Here is a 19,240-nt window from a genome sequence, read left to right on the forward strand (position 1 = left end):
CATAAATGAGACAAATTTGAAATGCCTAAATGAGGAGAGTAAAGCAACTTTAATTTACAATCAGCTATCTTTGTCCTAGCCTAGACAGAATCTTCAAGTTCTGAAAATGCAGCACTTTCAGGTCCAGGTCCTCAGATAAGGACCTACGTAGTGGTCAGAAAAAAATATTCTCTAAAGCTTCATGTATTTATTTATAAAACTGATATACTCAGGCAGTCAGGATCACATTCTCCCCAACACTAATAGTTTTTAAGGTTATTCAAAGAGCTGAATTGGGTATAAGGAGGTTATGGAAGAGTTGTGGACAAATAAAATTATATTCAGGACGAGGAGTGACCAGCAAGAATGCTAGCCTCCTGCCTCCAATGTGTTAGTCTAATGTCCCTTATTTGATGGGATGAGATTGTCATATACTACTTTTACATTCTTCACAATATATACCATACTGACAATTACTCCTTCAGCTTTAATAGCTAAAAGAGTTCAATTTCGGCCAGCACCGTAGCTCAATAGGCTAATCCTCCGCCTTGCGGCGCCGGCATACCAGGTTCTAGTCCCGGTCAGGGCGCCGCGTTCTGTCCCGGTTGCTCCTCTTCCAGGCCAGCTCTCTGCTATGGCCCAGAAGTGCAGTGGAGGATGGCCCAAGTGCTTGGGCCCTGCACCCCATGGGAGACCAGGAGAAGCACCTGGCTCCTGGCTTCAGATCAGCGCGGTGCGCTGGCCACAGCACGCCGGCCGCGGCGGCCATTGGAGGGTGAACCAACGGCAAAGGAAGACCTTTTTCTCTGTCTCTCTCTCTCTCACTGTCCACTCTCTCAAAAATTTAAAAAAAAAAAAAAAAAGAGTTCAGTTTCACCCATTCTGACAAAGGGCAAGCCAGTGCTAAGACATTAACAAGACTGCCTGTTATACACCAGGATATTAAGAATTAGCTTTTATGCTGTTTGGCTGAGTTCAGTACTTTTCCAAAAGAACAAAAAGCCTAGCTAGATGGCAGGTTTCCCTAACAAAGCCAGTAAATCTTATCTGATAAGATTCAACCTCATCTGTCAGATGTGACCCTTCGCGAGCTCCGGATCCCAGCTCTGGCTCAGAAACGCCCAGTCCCCTGCTCTAGCTGCAGAGTAAGGCAAAAGCACTTGAGAAACGCCTACAACCACAAGAGGTGGCTGCTGCTTCTAGAGGTTCCGGCAGTGTGCTCTACTAAGGGGGAGTCCCTGAGACCCCCATGAGTGCTTCCTGACACAACTGATATTCTCCAAGAAAACAAAGGGCACTACAGTAAATCAGAACAAACCAGGGTAGCTTACAAATAAGTGAATTTGCTTCCAAACAACAATGTATACAGTTAGATAGCAAATGCCAACAAAATAGAGCTGTGTTTTATTTGGGTCCACAGATCCAAAATAAAAATCTGTTAAGAATGTAGAACCTGGGGTCAGTGCTGTGGCTCAGGGGGTTAAAGCCCTGGCCTGCAACGCCAGCATCCCATATGGGCACCAGTTCAAGTCCCAACTGCTCCACTTCCTATCTAGCTCTCTGCTGGTGCTCCTGGGAAAGCAGAAGAGGATGGCCCAAGTCCTTGGGCCCTTGCACCCACCTGGGAGACCCGGAAGCTCCTGGTTTCGGCCTGGCCCAGCCCTGGTCATTGCATCCATTTTGGGGGCTGAACCAGTGAATGGAAGACCTCTCTGTCTCTGTCTCACCTCTCTCTATAACTCTGCCTTTCAAATTAAAAAAAAAAAAAAAAAAAAAAACTTAAAAAAAATGTAGGAGCCGGTGCTATGATGCAATGGGTTAACACCTTGGCCTGAGGCGCCGGCATCCCATATGGGCATCAGTTTGAGACCCGGAAGCTCTACTTCTGATCCAGCTCTCTGCTGTGACCTGGGAAAGCCGAAGATGGCCCAAGTCCTTGGGGCCCTGTACCCGCGTGGGAGACCCAGAAGAAGCTCCTGGCTCCTGGCTTTGGATCAGCACAGCTCCAGCCATTGTGGCCAACTGGGGAGTGAACCATCGAATGGAAGACCTCTCTCTCTCTATCTCTCCTTCTCTTTCTGTGTAACTCTGACTTTGAAATAAAATAAACAAATCTTAAAAAAAAAAAAGACAATAATTAAAAAAAACGCAGGATCTACTGGCAGCAACTGACATTTTGTATCTCGCCCCTTCTTTTTCTTTTTTAATTAGAGAGGCAGAAAGACAGAAACAAAGAGCTCACACTGCCAGTTTACTCCCCAAATGCCCACAATGGCCAGGGCTGGACCACAGTTGGAGCCAGCAGCTGGGAATCCAATCTGAGTCTCCCATGTGGGTGGCAGGGACCCAACTACTTGAGCCATCACCTGCTGCCTCCCAGGGTCTGTATAGCAGAGAGAGAGAGAGAGAGAACCAGGAATCAAAAACATTCTGATATGGGATGCAGATGCAGTTTATTTATTTATTTTTAAGGAATTATTTTATTTGAAAGGCAGAGTTACAGAGAGGCAGAGGCAGAGAGAGGGAGGGAGGGAGGGAGGAAGGGAGGAAGGGAGGAAGAGAGAGAGAGAGAGAGCGAGAGCGAGCGAGCGCTTCCATTCACTAGTTCACTTCCCAGATGGTAGCAATGGCCAGAGCTGTGCCGATCTGAAGCCAGGAGCCAGGAGCATCTCCCAGGTCTCCCACATGGGTGCAGGGGCCCAAGGACTTGAGTCATCCTCTACTGCTTTCCCAGGCCACAGCAGAGAGCTGGACCGGAAGTGGAGCATCCGGGTCTCCAACCAGCACCCATATGGGATGCCAGCATTGCAGGCGGCTGGTGTGGCTTTACCGCCACAGTGCATCAGAAGCAGTTTAATTAACAACTTAAACACTAGGCCAAACACGCCCCGAAGTAACCTTTTTAAATACCCTTCCTGTGGGGCACAGCAGTTAAGATGGCGCTCATATCCCTTACCAGAGCACCTAGGCTGGTTTCCTGGCTCTGCTTCTGATTCCAGTTTCCAGCTAATGTGCACCCTGGGAGACAGCAGGTGACCGCTCACGGACTTGGGTCCCTGCCACTCACAAGGGAAACTCAGGTTCCTGGCTTCAGCCTAGCCCACCTGTGGCTGCTGTGGGCATGTGGAGAGTGAACCATCATCAGAGGGAAGACTGATATCTCTCTCTCTCTCTCTCTTTCTGCCTTTCAAATAAATACCATGTTAAAAAATATAAATTACAAATAAATATTCTCTCTTGGCTATGCTCACATATATTCACATTTGAGAACTACTGCCCTGGATCTATAACAAACATACAATAAACAGTTCTTGCTCTCTAAAAACAGAATAGACCAGTATCTTTCCCTAGAATCCCAAACATATCCCAACACAGTTCCTTCCAAGAATATCTACTAAGAATCAAGGCACATTAAATTATTTATAGTCTCTCTGCCTCATTCCATTAAAAAATAAACACAATAGATCATACACGTACATTTTAAAAAGATGTGACATGTTAGGTAGACTCCCATCCTCACCAGTACTGTTACTGCCAAAGCTATACTACAATTGGATCCTCATTAAACAGCCCCCAAACAGAGAGGCCAGCAAAGAAATTAAAATCCATTTCCTGTGTTGCTGTTAGGAACCTCAATAACAAATTCAGAAAAAGTCTCCTGACTCTGGTAGGAAAATCCCAGAGAAAAAAATCAGAAGTTGCAACATATCCCGTGGTTTTGCGAAGGTCCACTTGCCAAAGTCCTAGTGTGTGCAGGCTTGCCGATGTCCGGCCGGCTGCAGCTGCATGGCACACTGGGCCAGTGTACCACTCTCACCCTCAGACGCTATGAAAAGGAAAGGCAGTTCTGCCTTGAGGTATTCCCAGCAATCCTTCATTAACCAGCCTCTTCCGCCACCAAGTAAATCCACCGGGAAGCATGGCTTCTTCACAATGGTTGGTGCAGAGAGCTGTGGGCCGAAACAGCAGGTAGCATGCAGTGGAGCAGAGAAGCAGCAGGTGGCAGGGAGACAGACAGGAGAGCAATTCAGCCGCCCATCATCTGTCCAGAGTTGGTCCCAAGAGGCAGGTTTAGGCCCACATACTATCTTTGCCTTTCAGCTTTCTAAAAAGAGTAGAATTAACTGTCAACATTTTAAAATGAGAGTAATTCATATAAAAAATCCAGATTTCTGGTTTCTTTTGAAAAATTCCCACAGAGCCATTACGAGGATGGGGTAGGGCTCCAGCTCCAACTCGGCCTCCGTGGCTCCTCCGCCACCCACCACATCCCTACCCTGCACTATCCCCTGCTCCGAATTTTAGCAGATTGCTCACCATCTCACCTGAAGTTAAGGCAGTCTACAGTGGCCTAACCACTCAGGTAAGCCGCTGACATGTGAATTCATTACACGGAGGCTCGAGCAGTGCTTTACACACACCTGTCAAACGGGGGCACCTGGCAGGAAGAGGGGCAGTGCTTTACACACACCTGTCAAACGGGGGCACCTGGCAGGAAGAGGGGCCCCTCCCTGCAGCATCAGGGGAACACCTCTTGGTAATCAGGAAAACCTCCTGCACAATCGCACAGGAAGGGAACCCAATCTGCCCAGTGACTGTGTGGGGTGTTCTTGCCTGTGTTACTTACTCCCCTTTTCACAGGAAGCGACACTGAGAGGCGGAGCAATCACACAGCTACAAAAAGTTTTCTGTATCCAGAGCCCAAATTTTAGTGGAGAGAGTTTAATGCTTAGGGATTATGCTAACCGTTCATGCTACATGCTGACAGGCACAAAAACAACAGATAAGGCCAGGACTTTGCCTTTGAGGCATTTTGTAATAACTCAACTGTTAGGCTAAAGAAAAAAAAAAGTTTGTTTCAATTCTTGTTGCTAAAAAAGCTTCCTACAATGTTGAAGTACATCTGTCCCTCTTTAAATACAATCTAATCAATAGAATACATTCTTTTTTTTAATAGAATGCATTATTTTTAAAATGATTAGTAATGTGGCAAGGCCCTCAGAATCATCACTTGGAGCAATGATGATATGCACACACACAGAAAAATGCACACATACAATATCTACAGTACATATTTACTTAGAACACTCAAGCTTTTCAAGGCTCTTTAACAATCAGCCTCTCATCTGAGCCTGCCAGCTGCGTTCTGCAAGAGGTCAGCAGAGGTGCCACCCCACCCCCTACCCCACTACATTACAGGCAAGAAGACTGACCCTTAGACTAAGGTTACAGATTACAGAATCAGGACTGTCAAAACCTGGGCTTCTGAATTTTGGTTCTTTACTCTTTCTATGGCTAGGTTCTAGCTCATCAACATTTTTATTTTATCTTGCAAATGGTTCTTGTTCATATAAAATACCACCTCTCTGCCCAGAAGGAAGAAAGAGGTACAGTTTTTAGAAAGATCTGAAATATTGAAGAAACAAATTAATTTGCTATTGATATGATTCTTAAAAGAGATTTATCACAGTTTCATGTGGCAGTGAAAAGCACAAGTTGCATCTCTTTCCTTAGTTTAAGCCTAAATCTAAATTTAGTCCCAGTTTTCACTTAGCAGTTCCATCTCACTGTGCAGGGCTTCTGCTGGGAGCAAAGGAGATGGATCCTAATGGAACTCGCTTTGTGTGACTGTCTAGAGACCAGTACTAGAGATTTATTACCAGTAAAGTTCAATACTGTTCAAGGAGACAGTATACTTCTACCTCTGACAACAGGTCACATTAATAATGATCCCATTGCAAACAGACAAGATGAAAAGCCTTCAAAATCCAAAGGTTTTGTGCCCAAAAGACTATGGAAAACTTCAAAGAACATTCTCAAGTCTAGGGCCTCGCTCTTAAAGATGAAAACAGACTTCGGATGATTTAAACAAGGGGGCGTTGGCAAGTTATCAGAAATGGATTACAACAAATCCAAGTCACAGCAATAGGTACCTGGCTTGAAATATGGCCTGATACTAAATCAACTGCAGCCTAGTCGTACTTTATGCTGTATAAAGTTATCTGAGTGCTACTGAGATCCGGCCTTCTAGGGGGTGGCTGTCTAGATTATTATTCAAGAGGTGAAATCTCAGGTCCAAAAAGGCTTTGTCTTTATCTACTGGCTCACACACACAACATGACTATCTGTTTTTGTTAAGACACAATACCTTCTGGTTAAAGCAATGACCAAGAAGTCAAGATTCTAAACATTGGCAAGCAATTAACATAGACTGCTTAGAACACAGCAGAAGAGACCTGCTTCCCCTTCGTGGAAACAACTCAGCCCCCCTTCCCTCAGGCCCTAGACTCAGGCTTCCTAAGCCAAGCAGCCAGGAGTCGGCAGTTTCTCCCCCAGGGCTTCTGCACTTGCCCACTACTGACATTTGGAGCGCGATGATGATTCTTTGCAGGGGGCTCTCGTGCATTTCAGGGTGTTTAACAGCATCCCTGGCCTCTACTCAAGAGATGCCAGCAGCAACCACCCACTCCACCCCCAGCTGTGACAACCAACAACATCAAGACATTGCCAAATATCCCAGCAAGGGGGTGCATAAAGCTGGCCCTAGTTTAGAACATTGCTCTTGCCAAACTATACCATAGAATTTCTTGCAGAATTGTCTTCTGTCCATTCTTAAACTCTAATGGGTTCCCCATCTAAATTCTCTAAGAGCAGGTCTGATGCCAGTCTCACCAAAGAAAAAAATCTTCAGAAAGTCCTGAACCTAAAAGACTGCAGAGTCAAACAACTGCCATCCCCAAGGCTCCTGTGTCTCTTAGCTACACCTTGGAAGCAGCAGCAAGACCAGCTGCAGCAAGAAGTGGCCCTCCAAGAGTTACACCCAGACTGTGCGGATATGATTTCTGTATGACTGGTGAGAGACCAACGCAGGGCTCCCAGGCCATGACGTGGTCAGTCACCCAGTGCGATCTGTGCCTGGCCCATAAATTCAGAGCTTCACACACAGATGGACAAGTGACTGCAGATTCTATTTTTACTGGCAGCCTGCCCCAAGCTACCATGGGCCTTCCCATTTTACCCCAGAGCCACACCCAGGAGAGCAGGAGGTCACAGGTATTCACACCACTGCCCGGGTGGGTAACTAGGGATTTCTAAACCCTCAGTGGAAACCACAAGACACGCTGGGCAGTATCTGACACCGTGATAGACAGCATGCGTCACAGCTCAGTAGGAGCTTCAGGAATCATCTGTGTTAAGCAAGAGAACAAAACAATAATAAATACCTGGGACCCTCTTGATGCAAAGCCCAAGGGAGCCAATGTCTTACGTTCAACAGGGTGCCAGTAAACCATAGGCCACTCTCAGGAAAATAAGTCAAGCCATTCTCATAGCCACAATCCTCTCAAAGAGCAGGTGAGCAGGTGAGAGTACATCACCTCTCAAGATTTAAATCACCATTTCCAGCAACCTGCTATAGAAGCCTCCTGGGAGGCCCAGGGTTCAAGTTCAGGTGAGCTCTGTCCAAAGAAGCAATGCCTACAAAGTGCACACAAGTGACTAAGGCAGGTCAACATTCAGGGCTATCTGAACTCACTGTTGCTACAAGTTGGCAGGCAAGAACAGCAAGTGCTAGAGAGGGATAGTTGAGAAACCAGCATCTGCATGCTAGGAAATTACAGCAGCAGAAGGAATTTTATAGCAGTTTTTAAAACAGCCCCCAGGGACTGGCACTCTGGTGCAGTGGGTAAAGCATCCCACATGGGTGCCGATTTGAGACCTGGCTGCTCCACTTCCGATCCTGCTCTCTGTTATGGCCTGGGAAGGCAGTAGAAGATGGCCCAAGTGCTTGGGCTCCTGCACCCATGTGGGAGACCCAGAAGAAGCTCCTGGTTCCTGGCTTTAGGTCAGCCCAGCTCTGGCTGTTGCAGCCATTTGGAGAATGAACCATCGGATGGAAGACCCCTCTCTCTCTCTCTCTCTCTCTCTCTCTCTCTCTGCCTCTAAGTAACTGATGGAACAAGGACATAAGCCTCAGCCATTCTTCCTCATTGCCCCAAAGAGATAAACTTTGGAATGTATTCCTTGCCCTAGAAACTCAATTGGGTCTCACACCCTATTGCCTTCATACCCCACCCTGCATTATTTTCCAGGTTCCCAAGCCCCCCCCACCTCGCCCAGTTCCTGGAATTCCCCTCCCTGCTGCCTCCTACTCACACCCCAGTCCTAGCCCTCCTTAAAAAGGCCCGGACCCCCGGGGGCTGGGGCCTTCTGCCATATGCTCCATCTTGTACAAGCAGGCAGCTGGTCATCCACCTCTGTGGATTTATTTTTTCTGAATAAATTCAATCTGGCTGTAAATTTGTGCACTGTCTCCTCTATTCCACGACTCTTTTCCTAACATTTTGGTGATCCGTGTGAGGAGGCACCCATCTGCAACTATTTTCCTAATAGTAACTCTGCATTTCAAATAAATAATAAATAAATCTTTAAAAAAAACTCACCTTAAAAAAAAAAAAAAAACAGGCCCCCAAATTAGTCTGTTTCTGTGAACTAAAATTTACCTCTTCAAGAAAAAGGGGGTGGGAAGGGGGTGGATCAAACTTATGGGCTATCACTGGAGGAAGCAGCTGTTTTCTTTGGCTCGGTCCTAAATAAAAGTTTCAAAATCTGCAGACACAGTTCTCTTTTCCATTAAGTTTCTGTTGAGTCCATGGCTTTCTCTTTGCTTTGCTACCAGAGAAATGATGAAAAACAAGCCACACTCTTCTAAAAAAGCAGCTTCTTTGAACACAAATGGGTGGGAGTCAAAAATTTACCTCAAAGGGCTTGGGTAAGCACCACCTTTCTCACCTGTAAGTGACAGTAGGGAACTGAGGTGTCTTGTGGTGCTGTCACTACAGTTTTATAAATCAGTTCCAATAAGGATTCTGGCTTCAACCATTCCTAGCACAGACAAGCACCCCCTTCCTGTTTGCCACATCGTCCGCAGCTAGCCCTTTCAAGCAGAAGCTCGCTTAAGTTGTCCTGAACCCGGCACCAAAGGGTCACAGTGGCCAGGAGTTCATTTTGCCAGTTCTCTGCAGCAGGCAGACCCACACTCCAGCTCCAACACAGCCGCCCATCAGCCAAGACAGCTTCTCCTTGGGTTCCAGCTGCCTTCTAGTAAAGACGAGATAAGACCGCCTCCCTATGGTGGCTGTTGTGGTGAAACAGAAACACCCCCAAGTAAGTGTTTGCTATTATTCAGCAGTTTAGAGGTGAAAATGGAAGGTAGCAAGTTCCCTCTTCCCTATTCCCAGCCAGGGCTCCCCCATCCAGCCTGGGCTGGTTATCATCAGAACTTTTTTAGTGCTTTTCTTGTGGTGCCCTGGGGAATAACTGTTGTCCAACATTCTTGTTGCTTTGTCACAGTCAGCATCAGGCCAAAGAAGACTCACCCTTTCAAAAATACAAACAGGTCCTTAGGCTAGGAATTGGCCCTTGTGCCTCCTTCCATGACAAAACCCAACATGGACAACAAGGGAGACTAAGAGGACCCTAGACCTACAGCAGGTTTTTTTGGTACTCATCTCCCGTATCACCAATCATTGAACCTCACTGGCATGGATAATCTGGGGACAGGAGGCCCCTGTCACAGAGAAAGGCAACATTCTGAGGTATAAGATCTTGCTGAATCAAGTCTATGTTCCACCAACTGGTCTTTCCACACACCTAACAACTACCTTCAGGTCCATATGAAGAAGGGTCGTCTCTTCACACCTGTGAACTCCTGGGCATTTTGCTCCCCTCTAATGCCATTTGCCACCACCTGCCGAATGTTCCAGTCACCCATGCACTTATCCCACTTTCCCTGACTGCAAACCCCTTGAGGGCAGGATAGAGTTTATAACTCTTTGTACCCACAATGTGGTTGAACAGGAGCACAACACATCTTAGAGACAGAATGTTGATCACAAGAATCCTCTAGCATCAGCAAATCAATGCTATCTGCATCAAACATTCAATAGAACCTACTTGGAGCAGGAGACTTAGAACATTTGGTTGCAATCTTGTTCTCTGAAAATCAGTAATCCTTCTAGGTCTAGGGACTCTCACCCAGAAGGCCTATTTTCTGCTCTTGTCAAGGAATGAAGGGACAGTGCATCTAACAGCCTTGCATCTATAGTTTGGTCTACAGTGGCTCTCTCCTGACCTTTAGCTCTCCTAATGACAAAGACTATTCTTTAGTCAACACTGTAGCTTCCTCCTTAGCTGTCCCTCACAGGAAGGAATGAAGGCACCCTGTGGCCTACCTGCCCTTTACAGACACTGAATCATGCCACTCATTATTAAACTGAAGGGCTCTAACGTCTTCCTCCTATGTGCCCAGAAGCACATCAATGCCTGGTGAGCCAAGTCCTAGTTTTGCCCCAGGCTAACTCAACACTAAGACTCACAGAGGAATGCCAGTTTCCCTTCTCATCTGCAGGAGAAAACAAAAACAACCCCCCCTCCCCAGCCTGATCTGTCTGGAATGCTCCTCCCAGCACCTCTGCTCAGATGTTTGGTAAACTACTCATCCTTCAAGCCTGGGATCAGATACCACCTTCCCAGGAAAGCCAGTCGCATCCACCCGCAACCCCAGCCTGATTTAGATACTTCCGCCCTCTGCTATCCTGCTCCCTGGGCGTTGCTCTGTAGTAGTCTCAGCACACTCTCTTGTCATTTTTTCCAAGCCACTAAACCCAGAAGCCAGAAACACCCAGAAATGTAATAGAAATGCATATTCCTGGACCCAGCCCTATAGAATCTACATTTTCAGGCCGGCGCTGCAGCTCAGTAGGCTAATCCTCCGCCTTGCGGCGCCGGCACACCGGGTTCTAGTCCCGGTCGGGGTGCCGGATTCTGTCCCGGTTGCCCCTCTTCCAGACCAGCTCTCTGCTGTGGCCAGGGAGTGCAGTGGAGGATGGCCCAAGTGCTTGGGCCCTGCACCCCATGGGAGACCAGGAGAAGCACCTGGCTCCTGGCTTCGGTGCACCGGCTGCAGCACGCCGGCCGCGGCGGCCATTGGAGGGTGAACCAATGGCAAAGGAAGACCTTTCTCTCTGTCTCTCTCACTGTCCACTCTGCCTGTCAAAAAAAAAAAAAAAAAATCTACATTTTCAAAAGCCCACTCCCAGGTGACTTGCATGATTTTGAGAACTACTGCGCTAGAGCATAAGCTCCTTGGAAGTAAGGATTTGTATGCTTGCATCCTTTGTGCCAGGCCACATCTGAAGTAGGCAGGCATCCAGGCTAAAATCGATTAGATTTGTAAACTGGAAGACCACGCCTTCCCCAGGCCCCTGTGTGACCATATCTCATTATCTGGCCACACCTGGGTGCCCACCAGCCAATCAGGTTAATTAACCACTCCCCTTCGGAAGTGGGTTAAAAGCCGGACACGGCCTGGCCCGCCAGGCTCTTTTTCCTGGCCTCTTGCCAGGAGGGGCTTGCTGTAGCCCTGCGCCTCCAGGGACGCGTGGCCTTCGGGCCATGTGCTCTAGGCTTCCAGGCCTAGATGCTCCTTCAAGAGGCTGGCTCCGGGTGCTCGGTATGAACCCCTATTTACCTCTCTCTCTTAAATCAAGCTCTCACTCTCCTATGCATCTTTCTCACTAAATAAAAGCTTAAAACGTACCATGCTGCCTTGTTTATCTGTGCCGGTATTTAGAATTCTTCCTAAATATTAGGCAAGAACCATCTTGGGCTTATTAATATTGGGGATTTATTAATAGGCTCATGGTGAAATTGTATGGCACCCCAAATTCCAGTAGCATATGTGGCACCCCAGATAGCACTTCTGGGGAACTCTAAAGGGCCGCATTTTTGGTTTAAATTTTAGGGGGTCATGTCCGATTTCACATCCAGTGAGTGGTCAAAATCTCACACAGTGATGTCTCCAGTAGATGATGCAAGCCTGTCAGCTTTCGCTCAGAGTAAAACGTAAATGGCAAAGAGGCAAGCAATGTCTTATCCCCTACCTGGGCTGGCTGGAAATAAATATGCCCCAACAGATACTGGGCAACGCAGTCTAAATAGCGGGGTGGGGGTTGGGGGGTCCAGGACTTGGGGAAAAATGGCTCTAAAAACAAAATAAACCAAAAAACATTTCTCTAGCTAACTGAGCAACACTGGGCAAGTGGCTTAACTTCTATAAGCCTTAGCATGCATCTCTATACAAACTGAGTAACACTACCACACAAGACAAAGCGTTACCATATGGAATAAGGAGAAAAAAATGAAATGAAAACACAGACATACTATGTATGATTGAGACTAATAGTATATACATTTTTGTATCATTTTTTAAAAACGGAATTATCACCAAGTAACTAATATTTAGAAGGCTGGCTTTTACATAGCTCCAACAAAGAACAAGTCAGATGCAGAAATGTAGAAAATTACGTAACGAAAAAGGCAAGGTTAGAATCACAGAATTTCAGGAAGGGAAGTCTGTAAAAAGTTTTCCGTCAGTCTTCTACCAGGAAACTGTTCAGAAACAAGAGCTGGATTCACCTGCTGTGGGACTCTAAGATGCTCTCCATGACAACTATCCCGGCCCTCCATGCTCCTAGAAGGTTTTAATGACGCTACCCACCACTTCATTCTCTCTCTGAGTCCAACGGGGGTTAGTGAACACAGGTCCTAGCCTTCCTCAGTATGTAAGATTAACAGTATGTTTTTTACACTAAGAGACAGGATCCCTAAATCCACAGTGGTACTGAACGCAAAAGCCCGCCATGCCTCCACCTGAGCAAAGGCTGTGGTGCTCTCCCTTCTAGTTCCCTGCACCCTGCAGACTTGCATGCTTTAGGAATGAGCAGACAGAAACAAAAGTGTTTACTCAACGACTACCCTCTGGCAGCCAAGGTGCTATATGTTTTGCATACATTCTTTTGAGAGATCTTCTTTAAGTACGTACTATTATCTGCATTTCAAAGAGGAGGCTCAGCAGTCCCATAAGTGGGTACACCCCTACCCCCACCCAAGGGGAGCCGAGATACACGCAGGTCTTCCTGCTCCCCGGGCCTGCTCGTTCCACTGTCCCCCTCTTTCCAGCTGTCCCCCTCTCCTGCCTGCTGACACAGCACTGGCTACTTCCTCCACTCTATATCCACACTGCTCAAAATGCTCTCCATGGCTAAAAGGACAGGGGTCGGCCCAAAAACAGTCACAACACTGCTTATCAGTTACGTCAAAGGAAGACTGAAGATAAACAAGGACAGGAATGGAATAGCAGGGCTTTTCTGAAAAGCTTACTTTTAGAAGAATTTCAGGCAACCCAAGAGAGATTTGCTCACCTAGCACTTTTCTCACTCCCCTTAAAGCCTCTGGTCTGAGCTTCTCTGTGGCTTTTTCTCATCCCGGGAATGGCAGCAGAGGAGCTGTGTGTAGTCCCCATCCCTCTTAATGCTCCACCAGCCTCTGCTGGTTACAGTTACTTGTTCCCCTACAGACATGCGGCTCAGGCCAAACCCGGGTGGCGGGGGTGGGAGCCGACTCTGAAGCCCTGGAACAAATAGTTGGCAGCAGCTGTGTTCTAAGCAGACAGCAGTTGGTCCCTTGCTACTGCGCTCTTATTCCACACTAGGCTGCTGACTGATTTAAGGGCCCCTGCTTCAATCACCAGGCAATCAGCAACGGCCTGGCGATCAAGTCTCTGCCACAGGGGTCTGTTGGCCTTGAAAAATTGATCAGTAAGGTCAAAAGGGGATCAGCTCCACACCCTGTCCCCCCCTGAAGTGTCCATGAGGATCCTCAGCCATGCACCCCCTGACCACAAGCTTCAAAGGAACAAGGCCTTTGGGAGAGCTTCCTCTTGAACAGAACCCCGATCCCGTGTCCCTTCAGAACCAGCAGCCTGGGAAGCACTCTGCTGACCAGCCAAACCAAAACGGAGGCGTGAGTGTTTTCACCAAAGATCACGCTTTATCCTTCCCCTCCCCAGCCTCACCCTAAACTGTTTCCTCCATAAAACTTTGAAAAACATTTTAGTGTCTAAAAGAAAATTTGAACTGGACAACCCTCAAAAAACCTCAGGGCTGAAAGAGCTTAAGAATACAGTGGCTCTGGAAGTCAGGAGCAACTAGCAAACAAGAAGGGAAGGCTAGAAATTTCTCTGTAGGAGCTGGCCTGTTAGAACTGAGACACTTTGTAAAATATTCCCTCCACCCAAAGCAGCAAGGCAATAAGCAAACTCCCCCCTGCCCCCCAAACACGATTCATGCAGAACCAGTTCAATTACCTGTCTAAGACCCCAAAGGAAAGGCATCCTGCAAGAGCATCGTCCACACTAACGTTTGGAACACAGGGTTCTGAAAAGTTCAGGTCTTGCAAGGAGCATGGCCCCTGGTGGGCCTGTGTGCTCCGTGCTCCCAGTTAACTAGACCTCCTGAGCAAAGAAGAGAAAGTCAACAGTCCTGGGCCCGAGCAGGCAGCTCCCTCCTGCTCTCCTCACTACTCTCCCCGCTGGCTCCGACCCACCCCCACCTTCTCGTGACATATCTCAGACGCAGCAAAGCTGAAGCTGTCTGCCAAGGGGGAAATGACATCAGTTCAGGCACAGCAGAAAAAAACTTCAGACAGCTGCTGTGGAATACTGAGGATGTGCTGCAAGCCCACGATGCCGAGCCCCGGACCCACGGGAGCCGGAGCCCGCAATGGGGAGTGCTGGAGAGGCTCCTGCCTGCTCCTATCAGCAGCCCTCGGCGCAGAGCAGTCTCGGGCAGACGGAAATCAAGTCTTGAAAGCTGGAAAGAGCTACATTTCTCTGAATAAGGACTGACTCTCTGGCTCACAAGGTAATGTTTCTCCTCCCTGGGAAAGAAAATCAAGCGCAGTTAACTGTCAGTTTCACAGAAATTTTTCCTCCCCTATTGCTGCCATGCTGGGTGCTTAATGAGTAACAGCATATGAAGCCTGGCTGCCCCAACTTTCTCTAGGAAAGGAGGCAATCTGTAGACACCTTTCCCGGGCTGAGGCAGAACGCGCTACCTTGGACACTGACCTCTCAAGCTCTTGCTTCTACAGGAGAGTTTATATTTCATAAACAAACTTTGAGTGTACAGGTGCCAACATCTTTCCTCACTTGTCTTATAAAAGGTACAGCAAGTCCCACCGCAGCCTCCAAGTTGCCAGTAAAGCAGACATCTATATTTAAACCAACTCTGCTTCGGGAAAGTTCACCACCTTAGGTTTGTTGAGATTCTTTTGCTAAGTTCGGCTCATGGAGAAAAAGCCTTCTTCAACAGCAAGCTTCAAACAAAAAGCAAAGGTCCTGGGGCTAAAGTCTCTTTTTATTTTTTATTTACTAATTTTCATTTTATCTGAAAAACAGAGAGAGACATACCTACACAGAGACAGACAGACCTTTCCATTCACTGGTTCACTTTCCAAATGCCTGGAACAACTGGGGCCAGGCCAGGCTGAAGCCAGCAGCCAGGAGCCTGGAACTCTATCCAGGTCTCCCACGTAGGTGGCACAGACCCAAGTTCTTGAGCCATCACCTGCTGCCTGCCCCCCTCCACCAGGGTGTGCACTAGCAGGAAGGTGGGATTCAGGACCGGAGCCAGGACTAGAACCCAAACACTCAGATACAGGATGTGAACGTCCAAACAGTGGCTTAACTGCTGTGCCAAATGCCCAGTGCTGAGGTCGGATTCTTTCTCTGACTTTCCCTAGTCTGCAGTGTGAGTCAATCTCCTCTAGTGCCCTCCCTTAAACAGTGGCTTTCCCCGGGTCCTAAAGGCCAACAGCCATGTCTGCATTGCGATTTACTAAAATGACTCCTGAGGAGAAAAATCTTCAGAGGAATTGCATACATTCAAAGCTACTTTCTAGTAACTTAAAAAAATTATGTATTTGAGAGAGAGCAAGCTCCCATTTGCCGGTTCACTCCCCAAATGCCCACAATGGCCAGCCAGGAGCCAGGAACTCAAGCCAGGTCTCCCATGTGGGTGACAGGAACCCAACCACCTGAACCATCACTGCTGTCTTTCAGAGTCTGTACCAGGAGCAAGTGGGAATCAGGAGGCAGAGCCAGACATCAAACCCAGACACTGTGATTTTGGGTACTGACATCCTAACCTGTGTCTTAACTGCTAGGCCAAACACTCACCCCACTAATAACTTCTGAGGCTGCAAATTAATTATATTTTCCATGACTCAAAGCAAGTATATCTCACCTTTCCTTTTAATTTCTGCAACCATTTTCTTTCAGTGACATTTGTCAAAGGCCTCCATGGCAGGGGGCACCGTGTTGTGCATGACTCATGTGAATCAGAAATGATTCTTGCCAATTAGTACCTGTAACCCCCACCCAGGACAATAAATTAGAATTACACAACACTACAGCACCATGAGGTACCAAAAGTACTTTTTGATCATTAGAATCCAGCCAGACACACAATGTGCCTGCTGCAGGTCCCCACTGATGGTCAAGGTCACACTGACTTTCCTGACTAGAAAATGAATGTGCCAAGCCAGCTGAGCCATTTCCTCGAGGCTCAAGAAAGAATGGATTACAGCCTCATTGCTATGGAGCAGAGCAGAGGCTGATGTGTCGAGAGAAGCAGCTTCTGCTGCTGCAGGTGTTTGGAGACTGGAAAGCCATTCTTCAGTACAAAATGTATTCTCAAGACAGGGCAACACATTCTACCCCACACCCTCACAAACAGGCCAAAATGCCCGACAGATGAGGCTGGATATCAAGGCACAGCCCCAACCCCCAGCCTCGGGAAGAGCCCTGAGGCTGCTTCCAACTCCCTCCTTTCATTTCCTCAGCAGCCTGGCAACTACCAAGAACCACAAAACACATGCAGCTCTATTAACTTTGGCAATCAAACTAGAGGAGAGAGTATCTTTAGCCCCTTGTGGGCAACTCTGTTCAGCACTGCACTAACAAGACAAGACTAGAACCTGCACTTCCCCAGCCAGAGTACCATGGCGCAAGTGCACCCATTCATTCCACATGCACTGAATGCCTTCAGCAGGCCAGGCACTGTTCTTAGCCCTGGGCATGCCATCATGACAAAACCTTCCCCTGGTGGGTTATGGAAGCATACCACATTTTAAACAATATTCATCAGTGACAATCTTAGAAGAACTGGAATTGCAAAATTACCAGAATTGTTTTTTTAAAACTATAAAAATTCAATCCAAATGATCATATTTGCACTTTAGACTTCCAGGTCTCCCCAAAATGAGGCATCCTTTTATGGATGCTACTCAAGACAGTGTTTCTCATCAGCATTTGTCTGCTTTTATTTCCTTATAAGATTATAAATTCCTGGGGCAGGCGCCATGGCTCCCTTGGTTAATCCTCCACCTGCGGCGCCAGCATCCCATATGGGCGCCAGGTTCTAGTCCCGGTTGCTCCTCTTCCAGCCCAGCTCTCTGCTGTGGCTCGGGAAGGCAGTGGAGGATGGCCCAGGTGCTTGGGCCCCTGCTCCCGCATGGGAGACCAGGAGGAAGCGTCTGGCTCCTGGCTTCGGATCGGTGCAGCTCTGGCCGTTGCAGCCATTTGGGGAGTGAACCAACAGAAGGAAGACCTTTCTCTCTGTCTTTCTCTCTCACTGTCTATCTCTATCTGTCAAAAAAACAAAAAAAAAAACAAAAAAAAAAAAAAAAACAATAATAATAACAATAAAGATTATAAATTCCTGGGGCAGAGGTTGTGGCACAGAAGGTTACACTATTGTTTGGGATGCTCGCATCCCATATCAAAGTGTTGGTTCAAGTTCCAGCTACTCTGCTTCTGATCCAGGTTCCTGATAATGCATCCTGGAAAGCAGCAGTGATGGCTCAAGTACACTCCTGTGGCAGACCAGGATGGAGCTGCAGACTCCTGGCTTCAGCCTGGCTGCTGCAGTCATTCGGGGAGTGAACCAGTAGATGGAAGATATCTCCTCACGCACTCCCCTCTTCACTCTGCCTTTTCAGTAATTGAAAACACACACTTAAGGGCCGGCGCCGTGGCTCAATAGGCTAATCCTCCACCTAGCGGCGCCAGCACACCGGGTTCTATTCCCGGTCAGGGCGCCGGATTCTGTCCCGGTTGCCCCTCTTCCAGGCCAGCTCTCTGCTATGGCCAGGGACTGCAGTGGAGGATGGCCCAGGTGCTTGGGCCCTGCACCCCATGGGAGACCAGGAAAAGCACCTGGATCCTGGCTCCTGCCATCGGATCAGCGCGGTGCGCCGGCTGCAGCGGCGGCCATTGGAGGGTGAACCAACGGCAAAAGGAAGACCTTTCTCTCTCTGTCTCTCTATCTCACTGTCTACTCTGCCTGTCAAAAAAAAAAAAAAAGAAAAAAAAAGAAAAAAAAAAGAAAACACACACTTAAGGGGAAAAAAGATGATAAATTCCTGTGTGCAAGGCAGCATTTAACCCAAAGCATCAACACATAACATAGTATCATATGCTCTGAAAAAGTGGTTATGACAACGGATTCTATCTCACTAACTCACGTCATGTCTGCAGCCCCTTGGGACTAACCCTCAACGAGCACTGAGGTCTAGGAGTAAGGAGAAGAAGAAGCTGAACTGACAAATTCAGGGATTTCCAGGAAAGTGAGTTTACTTTCTGCCATACTCAACAAATACCACTATAATCTACTGATAAAGTAGTCAGCTTTGGGATTTAAGAAGTAAGATAATCATTAGCCATTTCTGCTAGCCTGAACAACAAAAATGATTCTTTTAGCTAACAGCCTGGAAAAACAGTAGAAGATGGCCCAAGTGCTTGGGCCCCTGCACCCACATAGGAGACCGGAAAGAAGCTCCTGACTCCCGGCTTCGAATAGGGCCAGCTCTGGCCACTACAGCCATTTGGGAAGTGAACCAGCAGATTGAAGATCTCTTTCTCCTGTTTGTCTCTGTCTGTAACACTGCTTCTCACATAAGTAAATAAATCTAAAAAAAAAAAAAATTAGCTATCTACCTCCCAATGTAGAACTAAGCTCAATATTGAATTCACTAACTTAAAAAAAAGAAGGGGCCAGGAGCCAGTACCATGGCGCACTAGGTTAATCCTCCACCTGCAGCGCCGGCATCGCATTTGGGCACAGGTTCGTGTCCCGGCGGCTCCTCTTCCAGTCAGGCTCTCTGCTGTGGTCTGGGAAAGCAGCAGAAGATGGCCCAAGTCCTTGGGCCCCTGCACCCGCATGGGAGACCAGGAGGAAGCACCTGGCTCCTGGCTTTGGATTGGCGTGGCTCTGGCCATTGCAGCCATTTGGGGAATAACCAACAGAAGGAAGACCTTTCTCTCTGTCTCTTTCTCTCTCTTACTGTCTGTAACTCTACT

General features: G+C 47.6%; 1 protein-coding gene and 1 long non-coding RNA gene across 3 annotated transcripts in view; one reads left to right on the plus strand and one right to left on the minus strand.

Moving 5' to 3' along the window:
• Window positions 1–19,240, minus strand: part of WBP1L (WW domain binding protein 1 like) — a 71,217-nt gene that overhangs the window by 24,964 nt on the left and 27,013 nt on the right. Inside the window, exon 1 of one of the 2 annotated variants that reach the window (XM_051823544.3) lies at window positions 14,186–14,387. The exons of the other annotated variant lie outside the window; for it this stretch is intronic. Within the exon in view, the coding sequence (XP_051679504.3) occupies window positions 14,186–14,212 (27 nt within the window). The 5' untranslated portion in view covers window positions 14,213–14,387. Of the gene's footprint in view, window positions 1–14,185; window positions 14,388–19,240 lie in introns of those variants that run through there. 2 annotated transcript variants of the gene reach the window in all.
• LOC138845311 (uncharacterized) lies at window positions 14,369–18,865 on the plus strand. Its single transcript, XR_011382296.2, has 2 exons — window positions 14,369–14,741; window positions 18,641–18,865. It is a non-coding gene; the product is annotated as an uncharacterized LOC138845311 (long non-coding RNA).

Source organism: Oryctolagus cuniculus, chromosome 15 (assembly GCF_051225735.1).
Source record: "Oryctolagus cuniculus isolate XC-2025 breed Fujian yellow rabbit chromosome 15, ASM5122573v1, whole genome shotgun sequence".
Classification (NCBI taxonomy): Eukaryota; Metazoa; Chordata; class Mammalia; order Lagomorpha; family Leporidae; genus Oryctolagus; species Oryctolagus cuniculus.